Source organism: Amblyomma americanum, chromosome 7 (genome assembly GCF_052857255.1).
Source record: "Amblyomma americanum isolate KBUSLIRL-KWMA chromosome 7, ASM5285725v1, whole genome shotgun sequence".
Classification (NCBI taxonomy): Eukaryota; Metazoa; Arthropoda; class Arachnida; order Ixodida; family Ixodidae; genus Amblyomma; species Amblyomma americanum.
This window is the reverse complement of record NC_135503.1, coordinates 31,507,804-31,532,161: the sequence shown is the minus strand read 5'-3', so window position 1 is coordinate 31,532,161 and position 24,358 is coordinate 31,507,804. Positions and strand designations below refer to the sequence as shown.

Here is a 24,358-nt window from a genome sequence, read left to right as displayed (position 1 = left end):
AAAACGTTGCGGCAGTTAACCTTGATGTAACGAACTCGCAAAGCTGATCAGTCATTACTTTTTGCACTTTTAAGGAAAATTCGACCAAATAAATGCACTATATTAGTGAATATTAGTATTGTACGGAGCCAACAGCTACACGAACGCCTGGGATCACCGCGACCAAGCGAACTTAGCGATGATGATGATAGCGACGGTTAGCGCGCGGCTAGCGCCGCCCCGTGCCCAACGTAGCAGCCTGTTCAGGCTTTGCTTGTGTAGCGTGGCACCAGGTGGCGTTTGTAGCGGCGGTTGATTTCTTTTGTTGCATTTTTTATGTATGGATTTGAAAAAAAGCATTTTTATTTTGTGATTTCCATATGTTTCAATGGCTTAGACACAGTTATGTGCAAGAATTCACTTTAAAAGCAACGCTGATGGCCGGTTCTTTCATTACCAGGGCGAAGGAAGGAGAGGGGGGAAAGGAGGACGAGACCGACGGGACGACGCGTTGCATTCGCCATTTTGCGTTTGTCCTGCGTCTGTGCGTGTCAGCTGTGCTCTCGTGCTGGTTCGTTTGACTTGTTTTGGAGGTGCTAGGCCTGCCGTCGGCGTGTAGTCGTGCGTCTCCGCTTGTAACTGCGTCGTCGGTCATGATGAGTTCTGCTAGTTCTACTGCCAGAAAACGAACAGTTTTGTCTTTCGAAGACAAACTTGCAATTTTAAATGCAGTCGCCGCGGGCGAGAAGAAGAAGGACATTGCCGCCCGTTTCAGCATTCCAGCGAGCACCCTATCAACGATTTTGAGTGCGGAACACAACATCAGAAACGCAGTGGAGTCGGGAACAAGCTCGAAGAAAAAAAGCCTGAAGACGTCGACATATGCTGATGTGGACAAGGCAGTGTTCACGTGGTTTTTGGACACGCGAGCCAGAAATGTGCCCATTAGTGGCGCGATTTTGCAACAGAAGGCAAAGGACTTTGCGTGTATCTTGGGCCATGACGATTTCAAGGCAAGCAACGGGTGGCTGCAGGGATTCAAGAGCCGACACGGTGTCGTCGGGAGAGTAATCAGCGGCGAATCTGCCTCCGCAGACAGCGATGCTGCTGCTTCATGGGTGGCTGACAAGCTGCCTGGAATACTGAGTCGCTTCGAGGCGGCCGATGTCTACAATGCCGACGAGACAGCTCTATTTTATCAAATGCTTCCGGGCCGCACGCTAGCACTAAAAGGCGATGACTGCCGCGGCGGAAAGCAGAGCAAGCTCTGCATAACGATTCTGCTGTGCGCCAACCTCGACGGCACAGACAAGCGAGTCCCGCTGGTTGTCGGCAAAAGTGCCCGTCCCAGGTGTTTTAAGGGAACGAAGCGTATGCCCGTCAAGTATGTGGCGAACTCCAAGGCGTGGATGACTCGGCCAATATTTTCAGAATGGTTAACGGAATTTAACCAGGACGTCAAGCGGCAAGGCCGTCAAGTTTGCCTACTGCTGGATAATTGCTCGGCGCACCACGTCGAAGGCCTGCAGCTCTCGAACATCGAACTGCACTACTTCCCGGCCAACTGCACGTCCCTAATACAACCCCTTGACAAAGGGGTCATTAACAGTTTTAAATGCTGTTACCGATGCCGACTAATCCAGAAGATTCTTCTCGACATCCGGCTGGAACGGGAGATGAAGATTGATATTTATCAAGCAGTCGAGATGCTTGCTGCATCCTGGCAAGAGGTCAGGGCAGAAGTTATTAGGAATTGCTTTTTAAAGGCCGGAATAGCAAGAAACGCACAGGCTGGTGCCGATGACGAGGAAGACGTTTCTACTCCGTCCGATGTGGCCGAAGCGTGGAACGAGCTACGCACTAACGGTGGTGTACCCGACGACGTTGAACTGGATGACTTTTTGTTTGCCGACAACGCCGCCGTGGCTACAGAGGAAATGACTGATGCAGCACTGGCTGAAAGCGTGCAAGATGATCGTGATGATGGTGCTTGCGATGCAGATCCGTGTGACGTGCCTACTGCAAAGGAGGTGATGAACGCAATGGACGTTATGCGCCGTTTCGTCGGCTCGCGCGACGATGAAGGAGCTCTACATGATTTAGCTTCTTTGGAGCGGCGTGTCCTGCCTGCACTTGTGCCGAAGAAGCAGGCAGCAATTACGCAATTTTTCAGTGTAAAATAACGCCGCCTCTCCTCTTCTCTCAAAGCTCCTTTGGAAGCTTTTTTTTTCAACGGTCCCTCTCGGGGCCACCAATCGCGCTTCGGCAGAGCACGCAGGCACGATGATTCCCGCTGTCTCTCGCTCGAGTTCCTCTCTCTACACCAAGTCGCCTATGCGCAGACACATGGTGCAGTCGTTTCGCGCCACGCACTTCCACGTGCGCGGCGACGTAAGAACAGTCGTGTCACGTCATAAAAACAATTGACGAGCCTTCACGCGAAACCTGCATGTAACGAAAACCTGCATGTAACGAAAAATCGGGAGCTTTTTTCAACTTCGTTATATCCAGGTTTAACTGTATATAACATGTTTCTTCATTGAGCTTGTTTTGTCACAGACCATGTAAATGTACAGTCTTGGTACAAAGTCTTTAGCCCCCCGCGGCCTGTTCAGAGTCTCGTAGTGCATCGCTCGCGGCACCATTAAAGACTAAAAAGGCCTTGAAAGACTAGGACATCGGTTCTTCTCGCCTCGCGTAAATTTACGGCTTGACGGCTATTTTGAAAGCTGTACTGCAGAGCTAAAAGCTAACCTTATGGCCTGCAGACTTTTGACCGGTTACTTGCGGCACACATGAGAAAGGATGCTTGATGTTGAAAGCAGTGTATGAAAAACAAGGGTGTTCTTGTGAAGAGGCCTCTAAATAGACTTTGCCGGGCGCATTTTTGTAGCGACGGCAGCATTACGGTAGCATTTCGAGCCTTCATCGTGGCGGTGGCACATGACCGTGGTGCCGCCACGTGACCGTGGCGCCGCCACGTGGTCGCGTGGTTGGTCACGTGACCAGCCGCGTGGTGCTGAGCAGCTGCTGCTACCGGTTCTGCAACAGCTGTGCGCATGCGCCGTGTCAAGTGGGACGAAGGTGAAGGACCAGCTCAGCCAACTGTAGCTATCGTGTCACTCCAGGTTTAACCAGAGCTAAACTACTACCGGCAATTTTTTTTTTCTTACCATAAGAGGTGTGTCACTCTGGATTGAAGGAAATGCACTCATCCTAAGATAGTTTGGGTGCGCAGGGCAACATTGGTCTTGAACAGCATCCGGCCTCTCTTATCAAAGCTTTCAGTCGTGCTGTAATTCACAGGCAGTCTTTGCACCTTCAAAGCAGTGAAGCTGTGTTCCCATGCCTTTTACTATAGTCGAAATCTGCTCATGTTGCATTTGTGTGCACATTTTCCATCTGCTACTTCCTGTGCAAGCAGTCTTTGTGGGCCGTTTTGTTCTGGAACAATTTGTAGTGCAGGACATTGTGGTCATCATTTAAAACACTAAGTGGATAGCACCAGTCTGATCCATTCTTGCTTTGAGACCCGCTCATTTATTGCATGCTGCTCGGTTGGCCTCTGTCTCATTGCAAATGTTTCTAGAAAGTTAGCCAGCGGCACTTGTGAGCACTGCAGTGAACCTTTGGTTGCTGCAAAATCTTTGGTGCCCAGTTATGTGCTGTTGCTGTTGCTTGACACTGATAAGCAGGATGTTTCCAAATAAATGGAGTTGATGTCCAAACATTATTTTCTTAAATGCTTTGTGTTCGCTTTTCATATATGCATCCAAAATGGCCACTTTTTTTTATGGGGTTTAACATCATTCTTTTCTTTTACTACATTTCTTCATGATTCACTATAGTGATGATGGGTCTTGTTCAAACTACAGTGTGCTTAATTTCTGTTTGGAGTACCTTCTGAGCTTATTATTTATCCTGGCTCACCAAATTATGCTGATGAGGTCAAAGTTAAAGCATAGGAAATGCAGTGCATGGAAAGCAACTTGGGGAAGGGGTCTCAAAGAAAACCTGTGATGTCATGTGTACCATACTATAGCCAGACCTTATACCGCAACCACAGGTTCCCCCTTGTTCCTTATGCTTTTAGTCTGGTTATTTACAACGGATTTCATTGTTAGTGATTGACTTTTAGTGGTAACTTTTTAGGTTAAAGCTGCAGGCCGGCTGCTTGCATATTTGAGACCATCTGTGGCGATGGCAGCAGCACAAGATTATGGAATCTTTCAGTGGTGGTTGGGGTATGCAGCATCATTGCAGCAGTCTCAAGTTCAGCGTTGATCAAGAATTCTGGAGGTTATAGACTTAACTGCCAGTAGAGACTTCCCATGTGACACGTGCGTAATATTCTTGTTAAACGACTGGAAGCATGGGAGCTCTTGGTAACTACATGTGATCACCATGCCATTTAGCCTGAAAAGATTCTTTGTCTGGCTGTTGCTCTAAAAAATGTTTTTTTTTTTTGCTTGTGTGTGCACTTATGCAACTAACTCTGCCTAGCTCTTGTTTCTGTCTCGCATTGTGTCATGTCATTGTCACAGAGCAGTGAGCTAATGTTGTTACCTGTGTTTGTGTTCTGGTGCAGTGCAGTGCGATCATGTGTTCTTTTGATTGCAGGCCATAAGAAACTGCAAGTTCTCCACATTGCGTAGCGAGATAATCGCTAAATTGGACCTCCTGGACCTGTCCCCGGAGGAAGGGTTAGAGCAGCAGATTGTTGCTGGCGGAGATGACTTTGTGCTCTCCGACAAAAACATGGAGTTTGTGCAAGGGTATCTGTTGCGGGTGAGACAAAGTTTGAAGTTTCATAGCTTCTTGCTGGCTTTTCTGGTCCATATAAAAGGGGGGGGGGGGGGGGGATGCATTGTCAGGATGCAGTGTGTCCAAGTGCAGCTTGGCACTGTATGTTTCCAAAAAGAATGGTCGAGTGCAAGCCTGTTCGTCTGCTAGCTTTGGCCAAACTACAGCCAACTGCATGCCGCCAACATTAAAGGTTGCCAAAATCCTGAACGTGAATTTTTAAAGCAGGAAATCCTAAGGAAGTGTCGCTATAGACCAGCCCCAAGAAATAGTTTTAATAGAAAAAAAGCTGTTGCATGTATACACTCCTTTTATTGCAGCAGTGTACCTGCTGGTATGAAGTATTTACGAATACAGGTACAGGCTGGACTCTCAAAAAAAGTCCAGTAACATCAGGTGGTGTTTGAAAAAAAAAAAAATTTTAATGAAGTCACAATTGTGCAATCTTCAGGGAACATGTATTTTTGTGTACTGATTCTAAATATGCCATTTATTTCATGTGAAAGAAGTCCATGTGCACTTAAGCAATATGTGTGCAAGTAGTTTGGAGAGACCATTTAAGAAATTCCCGTGCAGGGAACTTGCTGAAATGCTTATCATTGGTTTGTCTTGACATTAATAGGTGCAATAAGGGTAAAATTATCATTCTGTCTGTCATAGAAGTTGAGTATGAGGATTTGAAGTTGTCTGCTCAGAAATAGGAATAAAGGTTCGTATCCCTGTTTCTGGAGTGGCAAATTAAAAACCTTGTACTCAAGTTCTACGATATGCAGGATGATAATTTTCCCCTTATTACACTCCTTGATGTCAAGACAAACCAATGGGATATATTTCAGCAAGTTCCCTGCAGCAATCTTCCCTAAAATCTCTCTCCAAAAAATTACCTAACAATGCACAAATGCACAAGGATGGTTTTACATTCAATTAAATTACATATTTGGAATCAGCATGCAAAAATACATGTTCCCTGAAGGTTGCATAACTCTGCCTTTAAATGTCTTGGTAGCTAGGCATGTACTCTGGGCTGAAAAAAGCTTTTAATTACATTTGCGTTTTAAGTAAAGGTCAGAAACTGACTGAAATCCGGGCACCAGGTTTCAAACAGAAAAGGCGGATGTTCAAGTTTATAGATGCTGAGTTTAAGTCAACCCACTGTTCTTGCGGCTTTAAATAGTGCTGGTAATTCTAAGCAAGGCTTCTTGCTGGGCTTGTTGAGGCCTATTCATATGAAAAGGTTTAGCTCAGCAAAACTACATGGCGAAACAGGACAAGTAGTACATTCAGCAGTGGCACTGTATCAAAGTTCACAAAGGTCGAGAGCTGCGAAATATTTCTGCTGTAAGGAGTTGTAAGAAAAATACTTATAAATTAACCTTGTAAGCATGACATGTTGGTCGAGAGCTGCGAAATATTTCTGCTGTAAGGAGTTGTAAGAAAAATACTTATAAATTAACCTTGTAAGCATGACATACAGGAACAAAAAAAAGGCCATTTGATGTGTGTCATCTGTAGGCAATGATAAAGAATACTTGCCAGAAGAAATTGAAATTTTGCTGTAGGGAGGTAGTGTAAGTTGTAGTGCTGGCAGTGCTTTCATCCTTTTGCTTGGCTGTAGATGCGTGTTTACTAGGCTTCTGCGGTTGAGGTGCCCTTGGAAAAATTTTCATATTACAGTGGAACCCACGCATATCAAACTTATAAACGTAGCACTAAATTTAACTCTACAAACGCAGTTGAATGGAAAAAAATGTGCCCCTACGATAGCCCCTTACTGCACACCGATTGCTAAGCAAAGAAGCCGTGAATTTGTTTTTTCGTCTCGATTTTCAGCGGAAGATTTTAAGAGGACACGACAACCATATGAATATGCCTCTCATCTTATTCAGCGTCAGTATAGCTGCCTCTCCAATCAATCTATGGCTGTTGAGACGTTCCATTATGAAAGCAGTCTTCGCACTCTGTGCTGCTGATTCTCCTGCTGTGAACGGATGTTTGTGAGGCGTTTTTGCAACCTCCCTAGTAGCCTTTGAGATTGCGAGACTTCAGAGATGAGCTGAAGTGGCAGAGGTGCTCGTCATAAGTTGGCAGTGCTTGGGTCACTGTGATTGATGGTGTGTGATCAACTGATCAACAGGCAAAAGCATGGAGTGCAGCTTCGAATATAGGGAACAAAAAAAAAACTGGAAACGTTACCTATGACTGCAGATTAACCTCCAGTTGGGTACAGTGTGCTTGGCGATTGATCCCAAGGCTAGTTAACTGCCGCAAGAAGTTTTTTTGCAAATGGCAAGTTTTGTTTCAGCTCTGGATGTTGGTTTCCATCGCACTGGCTTCTGTTTCTTGGGGCCTGTTTCTCTAATGTTTGTTTTACTAACCTACATGCAGCTCAAAAGCCTAGAAGTGGAGCGCCGGAAAGAGCATGCGGCACTTATGGAGCGGGTAGCGCTCTTTTGGGAGCGCCTGGACATTGAACCACAGGACCAAGAGGATTTCAGGCGCTCCCATGAGGCCATCACGCTCAGTTCTTTATCAGCGGTAAGCATTGCCATTCCACATCAGATGGCATTGGCACATCTTTTTTTTTAGGTTGAATTGCTTTACTTTCTATTGAGTGTTTTTCCTAGAAATTCTTTTTGCTGCTGGCTTGCACCCATACAGCTTCAAGAAATCGGCAGCAGTGCTGCTTTGGACAGTCATGCCCGCTTCTTGGAAATGGGATCTTTAAAGGCACAGCGTCCATCGGCATCCTGAGCTTCACGCGTAGTTAATTCATATTGCTGTAGGCTCTTTACTTTAAACTTCCAGAGACCAGGCATTCTTTTTCTTTGAATTACCGTATTTAGTAGGGCAGTTTGTGCAGTTTTTTTTTTCTAAAATTGAGGCTTCAAGAAAAGGGTGCACAAATTCCACAATGATTTCGCTTACACATCCTAAAAAGCTCTGAAAACGCCCAACGCGCAATGTGTACAATATTCACAGCGTATAAGTCAACCCAAAAAAGTTAAGCACAGACACTAAAAACCGGTTTAAGTGCGAGAATGCGAAAGCATTACAAATGCTGTTGTGCTTTTTTTGACGTTCGCATTTTTGCGCGGATGACCGCATTTTAGATTTTCTTGTATTTTAGTTTCATAAGGAATCATCATCATCATCATCAGCCTGGCTGCACCCAATGCAGTGCAAAGGCCTCTCCCATGGCTCTCCAATCCCTGTCCTTTGCCAGCTGCGCCCACTGTATGCCCACACCGCCTATCTAACTTTCTGCGGCCCCTGCTTCACTTGCCTCCTCTCGGAATCCACTCCGTTACCCTTAAGGACCAGGAGTTATTTTGCCTTTGTATTACATGCCCTGCCAGAGCCCATTTCTTCCTCTTGATATGGACTAAGATGTCATTAACCCGCATTCTTTCACCCACTCTGCCCGCTTCCGGTCTCTTAACGCTACACCAATCATTTTTCTTTCATAGCTCGCTGCGCTCCCCTTAACTTAAGTTGAACCCTTTTCGTTAGCCTCCACGTTTCTGCCCCGTAGGTGAGCACTGGTAATATACCAGTGTTGTATATTTTTCTCTTGAGGGGTAATGTTAAATTGGCATTCATGATCTGAGAGAACCTGCCATATGCGCTCCACCCATTCTTTTTGTTCTAGTTATTTCCCTCCCATAATCTGCATCAACGGTTGCTACCTTCCCTAAGTAGACTTTTACCACTTCCAGCACCTCGCTGCCAATTGTGAATTGATGTTCGCTTGCCAGACTGTTGAGCATTACTTTGGTTTTCTGCATGTTAATCTTTAGGCCTACAGTTCTGCTTTGCCTAACTCATTGATCATGCTTTGCAGCTCATCTCCTGAGTCACTCAGCAAGGCATTGTTATCAGCGAATCGCAGATTATTTAAGTATTCTTCATTAACTTTTATCCACAGCTGTTCTCGATTCAGGCATCACACCGCAGCGGTGGTCTAGTTGTTTGAGCATCCGCCTTGCTTGCGTGAGGTGCGGAGTGCAATCCCTAGTGCTACCACGTACCCAGCAGTGATACTATGGGTGCAAGCTTTCCTCAGCCTGGTGCTCGGCTTCTTTCGGGTGAAATGCTTGGGAAATGGGTCTTTGACCCCGCCTTGAGACAAGAAAAACCATGTGACATGGCGCTCTTTGACCACAGATGCCCTTGCGCCATAAAAATTCATCACACCATCAATTCAGGCCTCTGAATACCACATGCAAACAGGCAGTGTATAGCATTGGCGAGATCGTGTCTCCCTGCTGGATGTCCTTATTGGAATTTTGTCGCTGGCTTTATGGAGGGCTATGGTAGCTGTGCAGCTGCTAACTTCTTCCAGCTTTAAGAATTGTCACTAATTTAGCTGAGCATTTGACTCTAAATGGGCTGCTGCGGTGGCTGAGTGGTTATGGCGCTCGGCTGCTGGCCCGAAAGACGCGGGTTCGATCCTGGCCGCGGTGGTCGAATTTCGATGGAGGCAAAATTCTAGAGGCTCGTATACTATGCGATGTCAGTGCATGTTTAAGAACCCCAGGTGGTCGAAATTTCCGGAGCCCTTCACTACGGCGTCCCTCATAGCCTGAGTCGCTTTGGGACGTTAAACCCCCATAAACCAGACTCTGACTAAATTTGAGCTTGTCCTTGCAACTGATTCTTCATTGCTCGCCTTTGCCCACCAAGAACACATTTTTCATAGAATGCGGATTCGTTGCAGCTCCAGTTATTTTTACTGCTCACACAGTGGGTCTCTTATTTTTTCCCATTTTGCACCAGCTAACGTCATCACTAATGTCTTGACTGCATCTATCTCGACAGCTGAAGCAACAGCTTGAAGTTTACGAAAAGATGAAGAAGGAGAGGGTGAAGGAGTTCATCGACAGCACAAAAGATGACCTTCTGACATTTTACACTAGGTGCTGTGTACCGGAACGTAAAGCCCGTTTTGAAAAGGATGAAGACAGTGAAGGTGCGTGTGCTTGGCTGTGCATGCTTTCGCATTTGCTTCTCATTATTGTTTGCAGTAACCTGATCTCCTGTGCTGATGCACACGCAAGCTCGTTTGACTCGAACTCTGATGCTACAAATTGCTGATGTCTCGTAAGGCACTGCATTGATTTTAACACTAGAGCGTTGCTGGAGGTTCTTAACTTTTGCATTCTGAGAACAGGGAAAAAATCAAGTGACTTGCCATTTATGCCTAGCGCGCTGCAAACAGTGGCAAACTGCTTGTTCAGTGAATTAGTTCAGTAATCTTGTTTTTGCCTAGCTTAAAGGGGTCATGACATAGTCTACCAGCACATCGTGGCTAGTACCTGTTACGTAAAACCACAACTTTGTTATGCATATTTTAAAAATGTAGGGTTCCTCATACGCATTTGATAGAAAATGCAATTGCAAGTTCTCGTCTCTGAGCCCTTTCCGCTGTCAGCGACGGCTTATTGAAGAGCCTGAGTGATGTTTTCTCTGCTGCAAAACTGCCACGCATGCACATGTACACGGTCGGTGCGAAGCAGACCGCCGGCCATGGCACACTGTGGTCCATTCGCTGAGATTGAGCAGAAGCTAGACAGAAAAGGGAAGGACATGAACCTTTGTTGCCTTTGTCCTCCTGTCCTGACTTCCGCCTTTCAGACCTCTACACGGAAATGCCGTGGCTCGAGTCTGAGGCTGTGTTCGTTGTGCTCAAAAAAAAGATTAGTCGCTCATTATATGTACGCAGCGTGATCTTGAAAACTGAACGGTTTTGCAATAGGGGCTTCGCATGAATGCTGGGCAGTTTTTTTTCCCCAATGTGTACAGCTGTGAAGTTTGCAATTGAGTTTTTCGGCGCACCGTTGTCGATGACACTGTGCTAATTCTACGGTTCGAGTGTCAGTGTTCGTGCAGCATCGCGTACGCGCCGTTGACAGATGTCTAGGAACAAAATTCAATGACCCTACCACGCATTTAGACCGTTTGTCTAGTCGGATGGCACGAATCAAGCATGACCGACTCGAGAAAATCACCGGGGAAACACCGTGGTTGCGTTGACCCGCCATGTTGGCAGCCTGACTCGCTGCTGGCGACGCTCAGATTTTTCGCGTTTTCAGCAAATTATCAATCTATTTGCTCCGTCAAAAGCGCAACGAAGCTAGGGGCGGTGTTTTATTGCGATGCAGGCCGATTATGACGAGCGCCAAGCAATTTCTAGACCGGCTTCCCCAAAGTCGTCTTCCCGATTTGTTAAGGCGCGAAATTGTCCGACGTAACGCAAGCGCGCGTGCGCACACGCATGCTGCGTTGGTGAAAGCTCTGTCTATAGTTCGGCGCACTGCAGCGGCCAATGTAACCGGCGGCTGCCAGTGTGCCCCGACGTGCCCGGTGCAGATTTGGCTCCTGCTCCAATTGTGCGCCGGCGACGCCGCCCACGTCGACCCACAGTGCATCGCGCGGAGAAAACTGGTGATGCGCTCGCGTCGATCGTCAATCTCGCGTCGATCGTCAATCTCGCGTCGATCGTCAATCTCGCGTCGATAGTCAATCTCGCGTCGAGCGGCGCGCGAGGCGGTGATCGTTCTGCGCATGCTCCAAAGTGACGCGCGGCGTCTGGGCGCATCGATGTTAGATGGGGTGGCGCTTCGACCGGCGTAGCGAAACTGGCATAGCACAACTGACTGCGAGTAACGAGCGCCCGCGCGCTGAACTTGTCGGACTATAAATGCGCCTTTAACATAGCTCCTCGCGTCAAACACTGCAAAGGGCGTGCGACCAACAGTCGCTTGCGGCCAGGTAGGAGCTCGACAGCATCGTTGTTCACATCTGCAAGCGCGACCTGCCGGTTGCCTTCTCGTTTCAAGAGAGAACTTTGGGAATGACGTTTTCGCGCGCTTTTGAGAGCTTCGTCTGCTTTGGCCGGTTTGAAACGGTTAGGCATAGCGCCGACTACGACAGCCAGGGAACAGCTAAGTTCGTTGCCGAAAGCTCACCTCGCTCGCTACTCGCAAGCATGAATGGGCTCATAATCAGGGGGACATTTCTTTTGTGTTTTCTGGCACGTTTCAGCACCAGAAATGTTTTTTGGAGCGGTAAAAATTTTGCTCACCAAGCGCACCCCATGGAATGCTACGTCGCAAGTCTGTCCGCGGTCTTTTGGCCACTTTTCGGCATCCAAGAGAGCGCGGTTTTCTGGCACCGCAAAGCGTCGCGAAAATTTTATTTTCGTTTGGATTCTATCACGGGGGACACCAGCGACGCGATTGCAACCGGTTCGGGCACGCTTCCATTGGCATCCGCTGTAAACAGCTGGGGGCACTCTGCACTCGCTTACTCGTTACTAGGCAGGTCATCGGTCGTAGGTTTGGTACTTTTGTGGCCTGTTCTCTGCCTGCCTGAGACTAATTCGTCGGCTGTATTAATTTGACAATGAATGCCCAAAAAGGTCGGCGCCGCGGCGGCAATGCCTCCGCTCGCCACTTCGCTCTAAGTGGATCAAGCTCTTGGTGCGCTTTGAGTAATGTGACCTGAAATGCATGCGTTTAAGTCGGAACCGGAAGTAATTTTGAGTAAAGCGATTTCGTTATAACGATTGATTACTGTAGTATTTTAACACGAGAGTGTTATTAGCCCTATGATGGAAAAAATTGTCCAGTGTCAGCGGCTATTTGAAGCCTCGTATCCTGCCAAATAGTAGTTCACGAGCGAGAGATCCTCATCCAGTGGACCCCGTACCTCCGGAAACGCACGGAACCCGTTGAACTGTCGTGAGTCAGCTTTACTTTCAAGCCGCCAACTTTGAACGCAAGCGCCCTTGAGCACCCATCCGTTTTTGTAACAAAAAAAAAAACTGTCCGTTGCAACCATGGGAAACCTCCTCAACGCCACCAGCTGCACCATGCAACAGCGCTATTCAAGGAACCACAATCCATTGGCCCCAAAGCCCTGGACAGCCTCCGATGCGCGCGACAAGCCAACCTTGTCCTCGCCCCATCGCGATTGCCCGCCCTGGGGTTACATTTAATTAGCAACGGCTGCTTACTGAGGAAGGGGAAAACTGCCTGCTGGCGCCTAACCCAACTGTGCTCCCTCAAAAGTATCACACGCTCTGTAGGGCTGAGGTTGCTGAAATGCAGGCCCGAGGTTTTGCGAGAACTTCATTGTTGGGTTCGGGAACGGGATCCATCATATTGCTGGCAAGACACCGGTGCAAACGTAAACGAAGCGACTGTAGCAACCCGCAATAGATTCCTTCAACGTGCGTTGACGGTAGCTTTCATTTTGGCTGCTGCTAGACCGCACCGCTAGCCGCCAGAAGTCACGGAGTCTGAGTTTACGTCATGTTTGACGTCATTCCGTCCTATGGTGTCATAAGAGGGCGCCGAGTTTGAATTGGAGCGACGGGAAAATCTTTTTCAACTTCGAATCCAAATTTCTTTGAAATAAATGCACCTTTCGCTTCCGGACAAGCGGCAACAAAGCCATGAAATGCAGAACTATCAGATTTTACAAAAAAAAAAAAAAATTGATAGAGTTCTCACTGTCCCTTTAAGTGAATGATTGGTCATGAGTGGTTGCTCATCATTAACCAACCATCATTAACGTTCTCGCATTCATACCCTTCAAGCTGAGCTCAAGTGTCTCCTCCAGCTTTTTGCTGTAACAAGGGAAGTCCGCTTACTACCATCCTCCGATACGGCCTACTCAATCCGCGCAACCATGAGGTTCATTATAAGCGGGCTTGACTGCATTTCCAATGCCTTGCCTTTGTTATGTGAGCATATCTTATGTTATTTTGTTTCTGTGCAGTAGTTTTTTGCGAATAGTAATCTCACTACATTTGCAGCTCACAAAGATATTTTGCTACCTCAAGTTTTTAATTTCGAAAAATCAAGTTCTCATTTCGCCTCTATTTATGGGATAATCTCACCCAGCTCCTCCTCTATTTTTACAGTGCCCGCCGAGTACGGCCGATCTGACCTTCGAACACCCTCTCCTATCCTCCTTTCCGGCTCTCCCCCATTGGCTAGCCTTCGCGCCTGCTCTACGCCTCTGAGGGAGAGTGCCATCTTAGTGGCGCCTGACAACGAAAAGCGGACGAAGAGAATTTTTTAAACGTTCTCTCTTTCTTCATGAGACGGCACTCTGCATCCCTCATAGTAATCAGGCTGCCTGTTGGGTACGCGCACGTCATAAAGCGCGTTGTTCATGCCGCTGCTCACCGCGGAGCCTTCTTTTCTACAAACGAGCTTAAAAGTTCCCACACTTTCCACAAAACTGAAAGCAGCAGCCATGCTTGCCATAATTAACTGGTGCTGCTGCGAGCTCGGCACCTCGTCAGCGTCGCGGACCACACCATTTATCCGTGCAAAACAATTTTCGTTAATCATGGTGCCACGAAAGGAACAAACGTAACAACTTGCAACGCTCTATCCATCTGGCAAGGAGCAGCGTCCTCAAGTCCTCAAGGCGGAGCGAACGCCTGAGCAAACGGCGAGCAAAGCTGCTGCTCCAGCCAATTGTCGTTGAAAAAAGCGCTGCGCCGCGGATGAATCGAGAGCTAAGCAAGAAGGGCTACGAAGCAGGAATCTGACAGACGTGCGGTGTAGGTACGTAGTATAGGAGTAGGACAGATAATGCCAGCACCGCACCACCATTGGCAAGCATGCCGCAAGCAGTCCAACCATGTTGGTAGCGCCGCAGCGCGGCAACTGACTGAAGCGAGGCGTACCGGCGGCTCCCATTGCGAAGCGGGCTATGCTGCAGGCATTGTAAAAATAGAGGAGGCGCTGTCTCACCTCAGTTTAAAACCGCCCAAGTGTTTGTCTGTTTCAATCAAATAAGATTGACTATTTCGCTGAAACTTTCTGTTGATTATATTCTTTGACAACCCTTATTATTATTGGCTGCTTTAATTAATGAATATTTAAATTTTTTATACAGTGTTGCATTTTTCTTTTCTAAGTACCATATATATAATGATTGTTATTTTAGTTTCGCTTTTTTGTTTTCGTCCGGATAATCGATCAAGTTGCTTTGTTTGAATCTCATGTACTCTCTCTATGTGTATAAACTGTGTTAACGTGTTTACAAGACTGTAAGTCGACTCAAATGAAAGTCTACTCCCCCACATCCCATTTTTGAAAAAAAAAAAAAACCTTTGAGGTCATTTACACTTAGCCTTTGATAATAGAACGCGATAGCACTATCCTGCAGCCTCCTTGTATAGCCAGCCACTATCGGCTGCCGTGCAAGGGCACATTCAAAACCGAAAATGTATTAGCCACTGGACTACTCGTTCACACCTGCACCATCGTCCTCACTAGCGCTGCTGTCGTGATCGCTGCTGTGGTCCCACAGTGCGTCGTTCTAACATCATCGTGCAGCAAAATCCCACACTTAAACAGCCGCATCACATCACGTGGACAGTTGAAAATTTTGCCTCCCTGCAGCTGCCACACCTGTATGTGGTCCCACAGTGCTTCGTTCTAACATCATCGTGCAGCAAAATTCCACACTTAAACAGCCGCATCACATCACGTGGACAGTTGAAAATTTTGCCTCCCTGCAGCTGCCACACCTGTATCACCCATTGTGAATGTCGAACTTGCTGCCCGGCGCACAGTTCGTTTCTTCGGCGTATAAAATGACAGCCATCTTTAATGTAGCCGTGAACGAGCGTGGACCCTTACCATACCCGGAGCACGAATGACGAAGGACTACATTAAAAACTTGTGAAACGTGGCTTGCAATAGTCAAATGCGTTGGAGCCAAAGAGAAGCGAGCGGCGTCAGATCTTCCGTTGGCTTCCGCACTCCCCAGAGCCGCTGCAGTTCTGAGTGTGGTGCCGCCATGATTGGAACAGCGGCCCTTTTATCAACTACCGACACTCCCTTGAGCACCGAGTGCGCGGTTGAAAGTAAAAAAAAAAAAAACTTGGACAACACGTATTAAGAGTAGAACGCGAATGCATTATCGGCCACTGCCGCTTATCAGCAGACGCAATCTACGGCCACGTGTGGGGAGTGGGCTGGTGCGGGTTTGCTGCTTATCGACAGCCACCATCGGCCACCTTGGGTAGGGTGGGGATGCGGTTCTGCGCGTTGACATAGCAGCTGCTCAAGGCCAGCACCAAAAGCGATGCAACGAAGCCACGCAACAAAAATGCAACCACACTTGCAGCATGCCTGATATCTCGTTTGTCTCGCCGTTATTTATGGTGCAATGCATTGGTTTCGATTTTAAGTCAACCACTTCACTTAGGCCACTTCAGATTTTCAAATTTTTAAAAATTGTTCAACTTACAATCGTGTAAGCCAGAGCTGTGGTTCAGTGGTCATGGTGCTCTGCTGCTGACTCGGAAGATGCGGGTTTGATCCTGGCCACAACAGTCTCATTTCGATTGAGGCTAAATGCTAGAGGCCTGTGTACTGTGCGATGTCAGTGCAACTCCATGTGGTCAAAATTACCCGGAGCTCTCCTCTACAGTGTCCCTCATAGCCTGAGTCTCTTTGGGACCCTCGTTAAATTAATGCTAAACCAAATTGCTGTCCCACTTCTGGGACTCTCGCTTGTGTACTGACGTTCATGTGTTCATCCCTCATGTACTCAAGTAATTCTTGACATTTGATTTGAGTTGCTGCTTTTGCATGCATGGCATTCCTCATATATGCGGCCTCCTGCCTTTTCAGACTTCTCAGATCAACGCCTTGAAGAACTCGAGGCAGAACTGAGAAGCCTCAAGAAGTTCCACGCCGAACACAAGCAAATTTTGATGAAAGTCGAGCGGCGTGAAGCTTTGTGGGCCCGCTTCCTCGAATTTGAGATGCGCGCCGGTGACCCATCGCGCCTCACCAACCGCGGTGGCCGCCTTCTCCTTGAAATGAGGGAGAGGAAAAGGCTCGAGGCGGAGCTTCCTCGCGTGAGTTTTGCTTGTGGACCACTTCCTTCCTCCTCCTCCTCCTCTTCTATCCCCCTGTTTAGGTTTTCCGAAATTTATGTTGGCAAACAAAATAAATGACTCTATGGTTGGTTAAAACTGCATTAGAAAAAGACTTCTTTCTCAAATTAAACGGACAAGGCAGGCCCAAACTTCAAGGCATATAGTTAGTGAAAGGGGGCCATGTGCGTTCATACTCCTTGTTAAGACTATCTGTTGCAACAAGGACAAAACATGCTGGAGTGAACAGTACTGCTAAATATGCAATGCGTGCTGTGTTTGGTGTAAATTTTAGTCTCTGCCTTAAAAGATGACTTCATTAATTTGACCACTCATAGACTAATATGCTTCATGCATCTCGAATAGTTTCGCTTCAACACCTCGATTGTAGCATTTCTCATATGGTATGCTATATTGTCACAATTTGGCCACTCAAGTCTTTCTCCTGTTTGCTTGGATGGCATGGAATGGGAAATTACATGCTTCATTTAGCTGATTGGTTGCAAATATATGCAGTTACCACAGGACGTGAGTGGAGAGATTTGGTGCATTTTTTCACGCAGATTCAAGAATGTTTTTATCAGTGGACCCCTGAGCTGGTCACCAGTTACATGGTCAGTTTGGCGGAAGAAGTCACTGCCATTTTTGCAGAGTTCACAAATGCACAAATGGCAAAAACTACATTTGTGTGAAAAAGCGTTGTGTGGCAGCGCCCAAGCAAGCTCTTCCCTCCTCCTTCCAGCAATTGCGACGATGATGGCGCTTGGTTCCCAAGGCTGTACGCAAAGCCCCTCATGAATTTTGCAGAGTTTTCATGGCATTCGCTTCAAAATATTTTTTTTCTTTTTTTCATCAGACTTTCAGACATTCTATTGGTAAACACCTTCCGGATGACCAGAATCCTATAGCTGTAGGCTTTATTGCGCCGATAATTTTATCGGTATGTATGGTTTGTTTTTGCATAGCGGCAATGGAAGAATTGATAAATCTGAAGAATTTGTTCGTTACTGGCGATATATCTTTATACCAGTTATCGTTTGTCATGAGCTTGAGTAAATGCACTGTTGTTGGTGATGACACTTTCGCTTTCTTGTTTCTTAGACCACTCGAGCACGAAACAAGTGCGGAGTAACAAGCCCCTGTTTCTTTTCATGTGCACTACTTCTGTACCTTTCAGTGCTGCACCTTATATATGAAACGGAGTACTATAGTCCCCATACGAGCCAGCCAACTTCCATCGAAAAAGTCTTGCCCGAAGTCGTGCATTTTCGTAGTCGCCACTTGTGGAAGATTGCGCATGATTGATCAGTTGTTGAGCTTGTTTCTCGGCTGTTGCATTCAGTGCTGTTTTTAGTGTCTTGCGTTTCTTGAGGTTTCTTTTTTTTTTTTTTTTTTGTTCCAGCTTGAAGACGAGATCAAGGCTTACATCAACGTGCACACCGGTAAAGAGAAGGAACAGTTCTTCACAGAGTGGGCAAAAGACTTCCTGGATCACCTCGGCTCTCAGCACGAAGCTTACAATATGGAAAAGGACAGAGAACGGCAGGAGAGGGTGAGAACCCTGCTGAAAGAGTAAAGGGTGCCATGTATTCTAGTGCAAATTAGTACTCGGTGCCCGCCGAACAATTGCTGCAAATTTCTTTCGCTTTCGCTTTGCATTGCAGGCAAGGAATTCCAGATCTGTGTAGCCACTGTTCGCCTTCACATTCACAGCGATGTTAGCATAGGTCTTCGGGGCACTGCCTCAGGTGACCCATGTGCACGTGCCACATGTCGCAACAGGTAGTGTTGCAGTGAATGTTCGACCTGTGACTAGTGTTTTAAAAGCAGCATTTACTGCTGTAGGGTGTCTGCACTGCTTTCACGTTGGTTTGGCTCGGACAGTGTTGCAACTTTGTAGTGGCAGGCAGGCGGATTTGTCAATCTGTCACTCCAGGAAGCTAGAAGAACAACTTGGCAAAAGTGGTCGTGACATGCACAGTCCTTGGCCAGTGAAAAAGGTATCTAGTCTTTCACCTAACCAGTAAATTCTTGTTTAAAATGTTTAAAAATAAATGCGCGCGAAAAACATATTACAGTAAAACCTCATTGATACGTCCCCAGTTCATACGATTTCCCGGTTCGTACGCTCAACATCGCCTACATTAAAAAAAGCCCCATAGAGTTACACTGTATTTTTTCCCGGTTAATACGTTCCCGGAAAACACGATTTCCCGGCTACTACGTTTAGAATTTCGACAAACTGCGGTCGTATAATACGTTTATTGACCAACCGCACATCTGCAAACATACAAGTGGGCCGAACGAGAGGGCACGCAACATGGTTTTTGCGGCAGTCACCCGTTGTGGCGGCTTCTCTGCAGTACCTCGATGCCACGAGGTGAAGCATTATTATCAAGGACAAAATATAAAAACGGCGCGCTAGCATTCTCGACGGCCGTTTCTGCGGGGACGCGGTATGAAGTTTCTTCGCGGCGCATAAGGGAAAGGAGAGGAAGCTCCTTACGAGCTACAGCGATGCGCATATATACGAACGGGCCGGGTCTGGGAAACGCGGCTTAAAAAGCAAACACGGCGACAATCAGCCGCCGCGGTGGCTTTTCCACAATACTTGGAAGTAAAGGGGCGAGGCATCCGAAAAATGACGAGGAAGAGATCTTGGTTACTTTCGTCACTGCCGTCGACGGACCGGACGCGTTACGAATTTCCTTCCGCGCTAAAGACAGCGCGAACGCGGACTGAATTCAGCGAGCACTGGAATAGGATCTGTTCAGCTCTTATGCCGAGAAATGCCAATGGACATTTTTATAAAGTGAAGGTGTCAATAAATGTCTTTTTACCCCATCCTACAGTTACATTTCTCAAAATCAGGCGGTTTGGATCATACGTTTTCCCGGATAATACGTTTTTCCCGCAGTTAAAAAATAAAACGTATCAACGAGGTTTTACTTATCCAGGAAAAAGTGTGATCCAAACTGCCTGATTCTGGAAAGTAACAATTGAATGGAGTGTGAAGACATTTATTGTCAGTTTGACTTCATAAGAATGTCGATTGTCATTTTTTTTTGGCTTAAGATATTAACCGCTCCTTCTTTTAGTGCTCGCAGAATTTTGTTCCAAATTTGCGTTATCCTTAACACAAGTAGGCCGCCGCGGTGGCTCAGTGGTTATGGCGCTCAGCTCCTGACCCAAAAGACGCGCGTTTGATCCCGGTCGCGGAGGTCGAGTTTTGGTGGAGGCGAAATTCTAGAGGCCTCTCTGTACTGTGTGATGACAGTGCACGTTAAAGAAACCCAGGTGGTCGAAATTTCCGGAGCTCTTCACTATGGCATCCCTCATAGCCTGTCTCTCTTTGGGACGCTAAAGCCACATAAACCAAAATCCTTAACACAAGTGAAACATATTCGGTCCGTTAACGCCAATGGTGAGTCGGGATCTCTCTCGTAGATTTTAAATGCTCCACCCCTTTACTCCATTGCACAAAAGAGCTGCGCCAGCTGGCTATCGCAGTCTTTGTTCTAGGTGCTGTTACTATACTACGTTACTACTGGACCTGCTTGTATCCAAGCGCATGGTTGTAGCTCTCAAATGATTTGCCCCATTGCCTGTAGACGCTGCAAAGAAGCCACTGCATTTCTGTCGCATCTTCGCTGGAATGGCCCTCATATATTTGCGCACTTTTTCTTTTTCTTTTTTTAATATAACCCTCTGCACCTAGGCACATCCGGGAAGCTACCACACTGCTTCCCACTACACATGTGAACGTTTCCACATGTGCGGTTGATTCCGTAATGTATTGCACGAATAGAACTTGTCGACATTTTGAACGTAGCAGCTGGCAAATCATAGGAAATTTTGAAGAAAATTAGTGTAGCTACGAGATATTTTACTGCTCACGATTTTGAGTGCATGAACAGAGAATGTCTCGGCGATGTTCAACACAGCAGGACCTCGCAGGGTGATGCAAATCTCCCAGGACAGCAAAAAATATTTATATCCCTCCATACTTGTACCAAAAACAACAAAATTCATATGCTGAAGCATGGGAAATGCATTCATGAAAATGTTCATGGCTTTTGCGGCTGCATGCCACTGTTTGCTGATCGTGGTGCGGACTGTGCAGCTGTCGATCACGGCATCCCCAGTGTGCGTGCTGCACTGCTCTGTAATCGCGACGTTGGCAATGTGTGGACTGCACACATTTGTCGCAGTGCGTATTGCTTGATGGGCAATCTTAGTATCAGCAGTGTGTGGGCTGCTTGCGCATCTGATCGCACCTTCCACATTCGTATGATCCAAAGGGGTGTGGGAAGGTGTTCGTAAAACTCCCTAGCCGAAATGCATTGTATTTAGGGTGTTTTGAATCCATATCGTGCCAAAATCTGAATCGGCCATATTTGTATCGCTGAAGTTCGCCTCTATTTCCGGGCTGCCTTTGTGCATTTGATACTTATGCATTTATTATCAGAGAAGCATTTGGTTCCTGTCTATGATGGAAGAAGCCTGGTGCTGCAATTTCGTCTCATGTGGAGAGGTGTGGGCAATTTGTGGCTCTGTGCTCGTGGGTGTGTATTGCACATACTGCACGATGAGCTATTGCAATGCTGGCTACATGCAGGAAGTGCACGGTATGCATTAGCGAGTGCTGGCACAACTACTTTTGCGTAAAGCACACCGCGTCCAAATGCCATTCCATCCTACCTGCCGCCTCCATTTTTTGGCTATCATTCAGAGCTTGCTCAACTGCTGCCTCCTCGCAGGAGTGGCAACCACTTGAAGTTAAGCGGAATTTTTTTTATCCGTAGGAGTGTGGGACAATGTTCAGAACACCCATAATTCTCCACTTCATACACATTTCTCGCTGGAATTTTGCAAATTTGTATCTGCTGTGATCATGTCGCCAAGATTTTTCTGCAGATATTGCAAATGCAGCGGCAATGCTGCGAAGTTGATAAGTGGTAGTGACATTTCTTGCCCTTGACATATGGTTACGCTCTCAGCTTTATTTCACACTAGCCTAACTTTGTGCTTGAGTGTCGGGGCACAATCTTGCTTTGGTAGTCCAGCATTCAAGTGCCTGTGTATAGCTTCCGCTTGTGGCTAGTCTAGTCTTGTTTGGCACTTAGTAGTTACTGAGTTTGAATTAACTGGTAGTGCAGATAGAAATTAAGGAGGCTCGTTAATTAACACTGTGTTGGATATGGGAGACAAACCAAAACCTTGAAACTTTGGTGAATTAACCCAAAAATGAGTTTTTAAGTGTGGATGACTGTAAAGTTTCCTGTGCATTCTTAGTCATTGTGAAAGGTATCAATTTTGTGCCATTTGAAAGATCACCTAGTCTTCAGTAAAAGGCAGTACAGAATGGAGGAATCAAGGGGACCAGCTATACTTGGAATTTTGTTCAGCCTTCTTGGAAAACCTTCACTACAGTCACACACAGCTAAAGAAGGCAGCAACGAAAGCCCCCCAGAAGGAGGCCTTATAGCCAATGACTTGAACCTGTTCTCATCGCGTTGCGGTTAATCCTCTAGCTTAACATCGCAGGTGACTGGTAGCACCTTTGTGGGCTGTCTGCCACTGCGTTCTTGAGTTGTACCCAACTATAGAGCACTTGAATCTGGGTAGATATAGCCCAAATTGATCAGTCATATTGATCTGAACTGCACATGCACTAAATGCCTGGCAATTAAAACCACAAGTTGGGCTAGTTGGGATGGGCTTGCGTTGTAGGAAAACTATGCAAGAAACAGTGGATGACAAAAGAGGAAGCATGGTGCTGTAGTCACCAATTTTCCTCCATCCCTCTCTGCAGGAGAACCGTCGGAAGGAGCCTGGCAGCACGCCGGTCTCTCACCGCTGCACCATGAAGCGTGGCCCACCCGGCACCCCCTCTAGCTCAGCATCAAGGTTCTCACGGCTCGGTGCCAGCACTGCCACCACCCCGACCCCGTCAATGACCAGCCGAAACACAACTGCTGGCAAAAGTGGCTTAAGACAGCGTGGCGGTGGCACACCAATGCGAACCGCCCCTACCGCCAAGAACATTCGGCGCCGCTCCATTACGGGTGCTGCACAGGTGTGGCCAAGTGATTCACTTGTCTAGGGTTTGACCAAACGTGGATTTGGCTTCTAAAATGCAACTGCGCTGCGGTATTCCGCGCTTTGAGTTGATGATACTCCTTTAATGTAGTGCTTTTGTCACTTTAACATGTTTTGCATTTGGCACATACAGAAATGGGTGAACCATTCTAGAAAAAGGTCTTATTCATACTGCTGAGTACTTAATATCTGGTATCGGTCCTGGCTTGTGTTTGTCTAGGAAACTAAAGTTGCGCCCCCTGCCATTTCCTAAGTGAATGAATGATTGCGATGCCAGCATTTTCTCTAGGCATCTGTGTGTTTCAGGAGGTTTCGCCATGTTTCGAGCCGGATCTCTTCCTTTCACCTCCTTTAAAGGATATGCTAGGCGAGGTGAAATGCTGTTCTTGTCCTACTGGAGCTCCGTACCTGGCATACTGCATATCAGTGCACAGTAGCTTTTGAGACTTTATTTACAGCCTTTATGAAATGACCTCGGAAGAAGGAGCTCAGTGGTGGCTCTCACGCATTAGGAAACTTTTTCTGGAGATTATCCTCTTCAGTTGCTGTCTATATATGTAGACTCGATATATGTAGACTCGACTTGAACACTAACAAAGCTCTAGTATACGAGGCACAGTTTCTAAAAATATGGACTCAATAAAACGTGCTGAAGTCTGAAAAATATTGTTTGGAAAGATATCATGTGAGGCATATGAAACGAACCCAAGAATCAGTTTTTAATTTGGTGGCTCAATGTTTTACATTATCTCTGGTGTGGCTCCACTAAGGGTAAATCTTCTTTTACTTGCTGTGCAAGCACAGATGCTTGACTTGTTTTCTTTGCTTAACTTAATATTTAAATCAACACATTTTAGGAAAGGAATGAGTCGAGAGGTAAATTGAATTTGAATTTAGTCCTAAGTCACGATGTCGATATGAGGACCTGACAGAAATTGCGTAATTATATGCGAAGGCTGGACAGCATTTTGGTAAGGAGCATGCCAGGGTTGGGCAGAAAAAAATTCCAAAGATTTGCATTATTCTTGTTGTGAGTTATAAGCCTGTGTGGATGGTTTTAGTGTGGCCATTTCTGTTCATCCTGCAGAAAGGAGCCTCTAAAGCAGTGAAGAAGTTGCTGGAATCTGGGGAGAAGAAGAGTCCCAGAGGCTCAGCAGTGGGTGGTCCCTGCTCTGTGGAGAGCTTTGCGGTGAGTGCTACCAATGTTTGGCATCCAAAAATTTTACAATTCTGCTGCGTGGTTTGCTTTAGGATGAAGTTGGAAGCATTTGGAAGTGCAAATGGAAAAAAATGCCTCTTTATCTTTGTGCATTTTTAGTTACTCAACCGTCGTGGCAAAAATTGTAGTCTGTGCGAATTAGCCATCTGAACGGTGCTGAGACAAATTGTCTAGAAAATTTGTGCTTTGAGAGAGAAAAAAAAACTTGATACTTAAACTCTGCCTTAAGATTATGACATGACAATGTTAATGGCTCCCTTCAGTGGCTTGGGGCCCTCTTAGCACTTTGCCTAGGATCTGCATACTTGCCCATATATGCAGAATTGGTCATTCTCTAGTTT

The 24,358-nt window shown here is 46.6% G+C and overlaps 1 protein-coding gene across 1 annotated transcript in view; it reads left to right on the top strand.

Annotated features, from left to right (window-relative positions):
- LOC144098797 (protein regulator of cytokinesis 1-like) overlaps window positions 1-24,358 on the top strand; it is a 41,566-nt gene that overhangs the window by 11,059 nt on the left and 6,149 nt on the right. Inside the window, exons 4-10 of the mRNA XM_077631667.1 lie at window positions 4,600-4,767; window positions 7,168-7,317; window positions 9,601-9,751; window positions 16,449-16,678; window positions 18,099-18,248; window positions 22,512-22,775; window positions 23,886-23,987. Of these exons, the coding sequence (XP_077487793.1) occupies window positions 4,600-4,767; window positions 7,168-7,317; window positions 9,601-9,751; window positions 16,449-16,678; window positions 18,099-18,248; window positions 22,512-22,775; window positions 23,886-23,987 (1,215 nt within the window). The remainder of the gene's footprint in view (window positions 1-4,599; window positions 4,768-7,167; window positions 7,318-9,600; window positions 9,752-16,448; window positions 16,679-18,098; window positions 18,249-22,511; window positions 22,776-23,885; window positions 23,988-24,358) is intronic.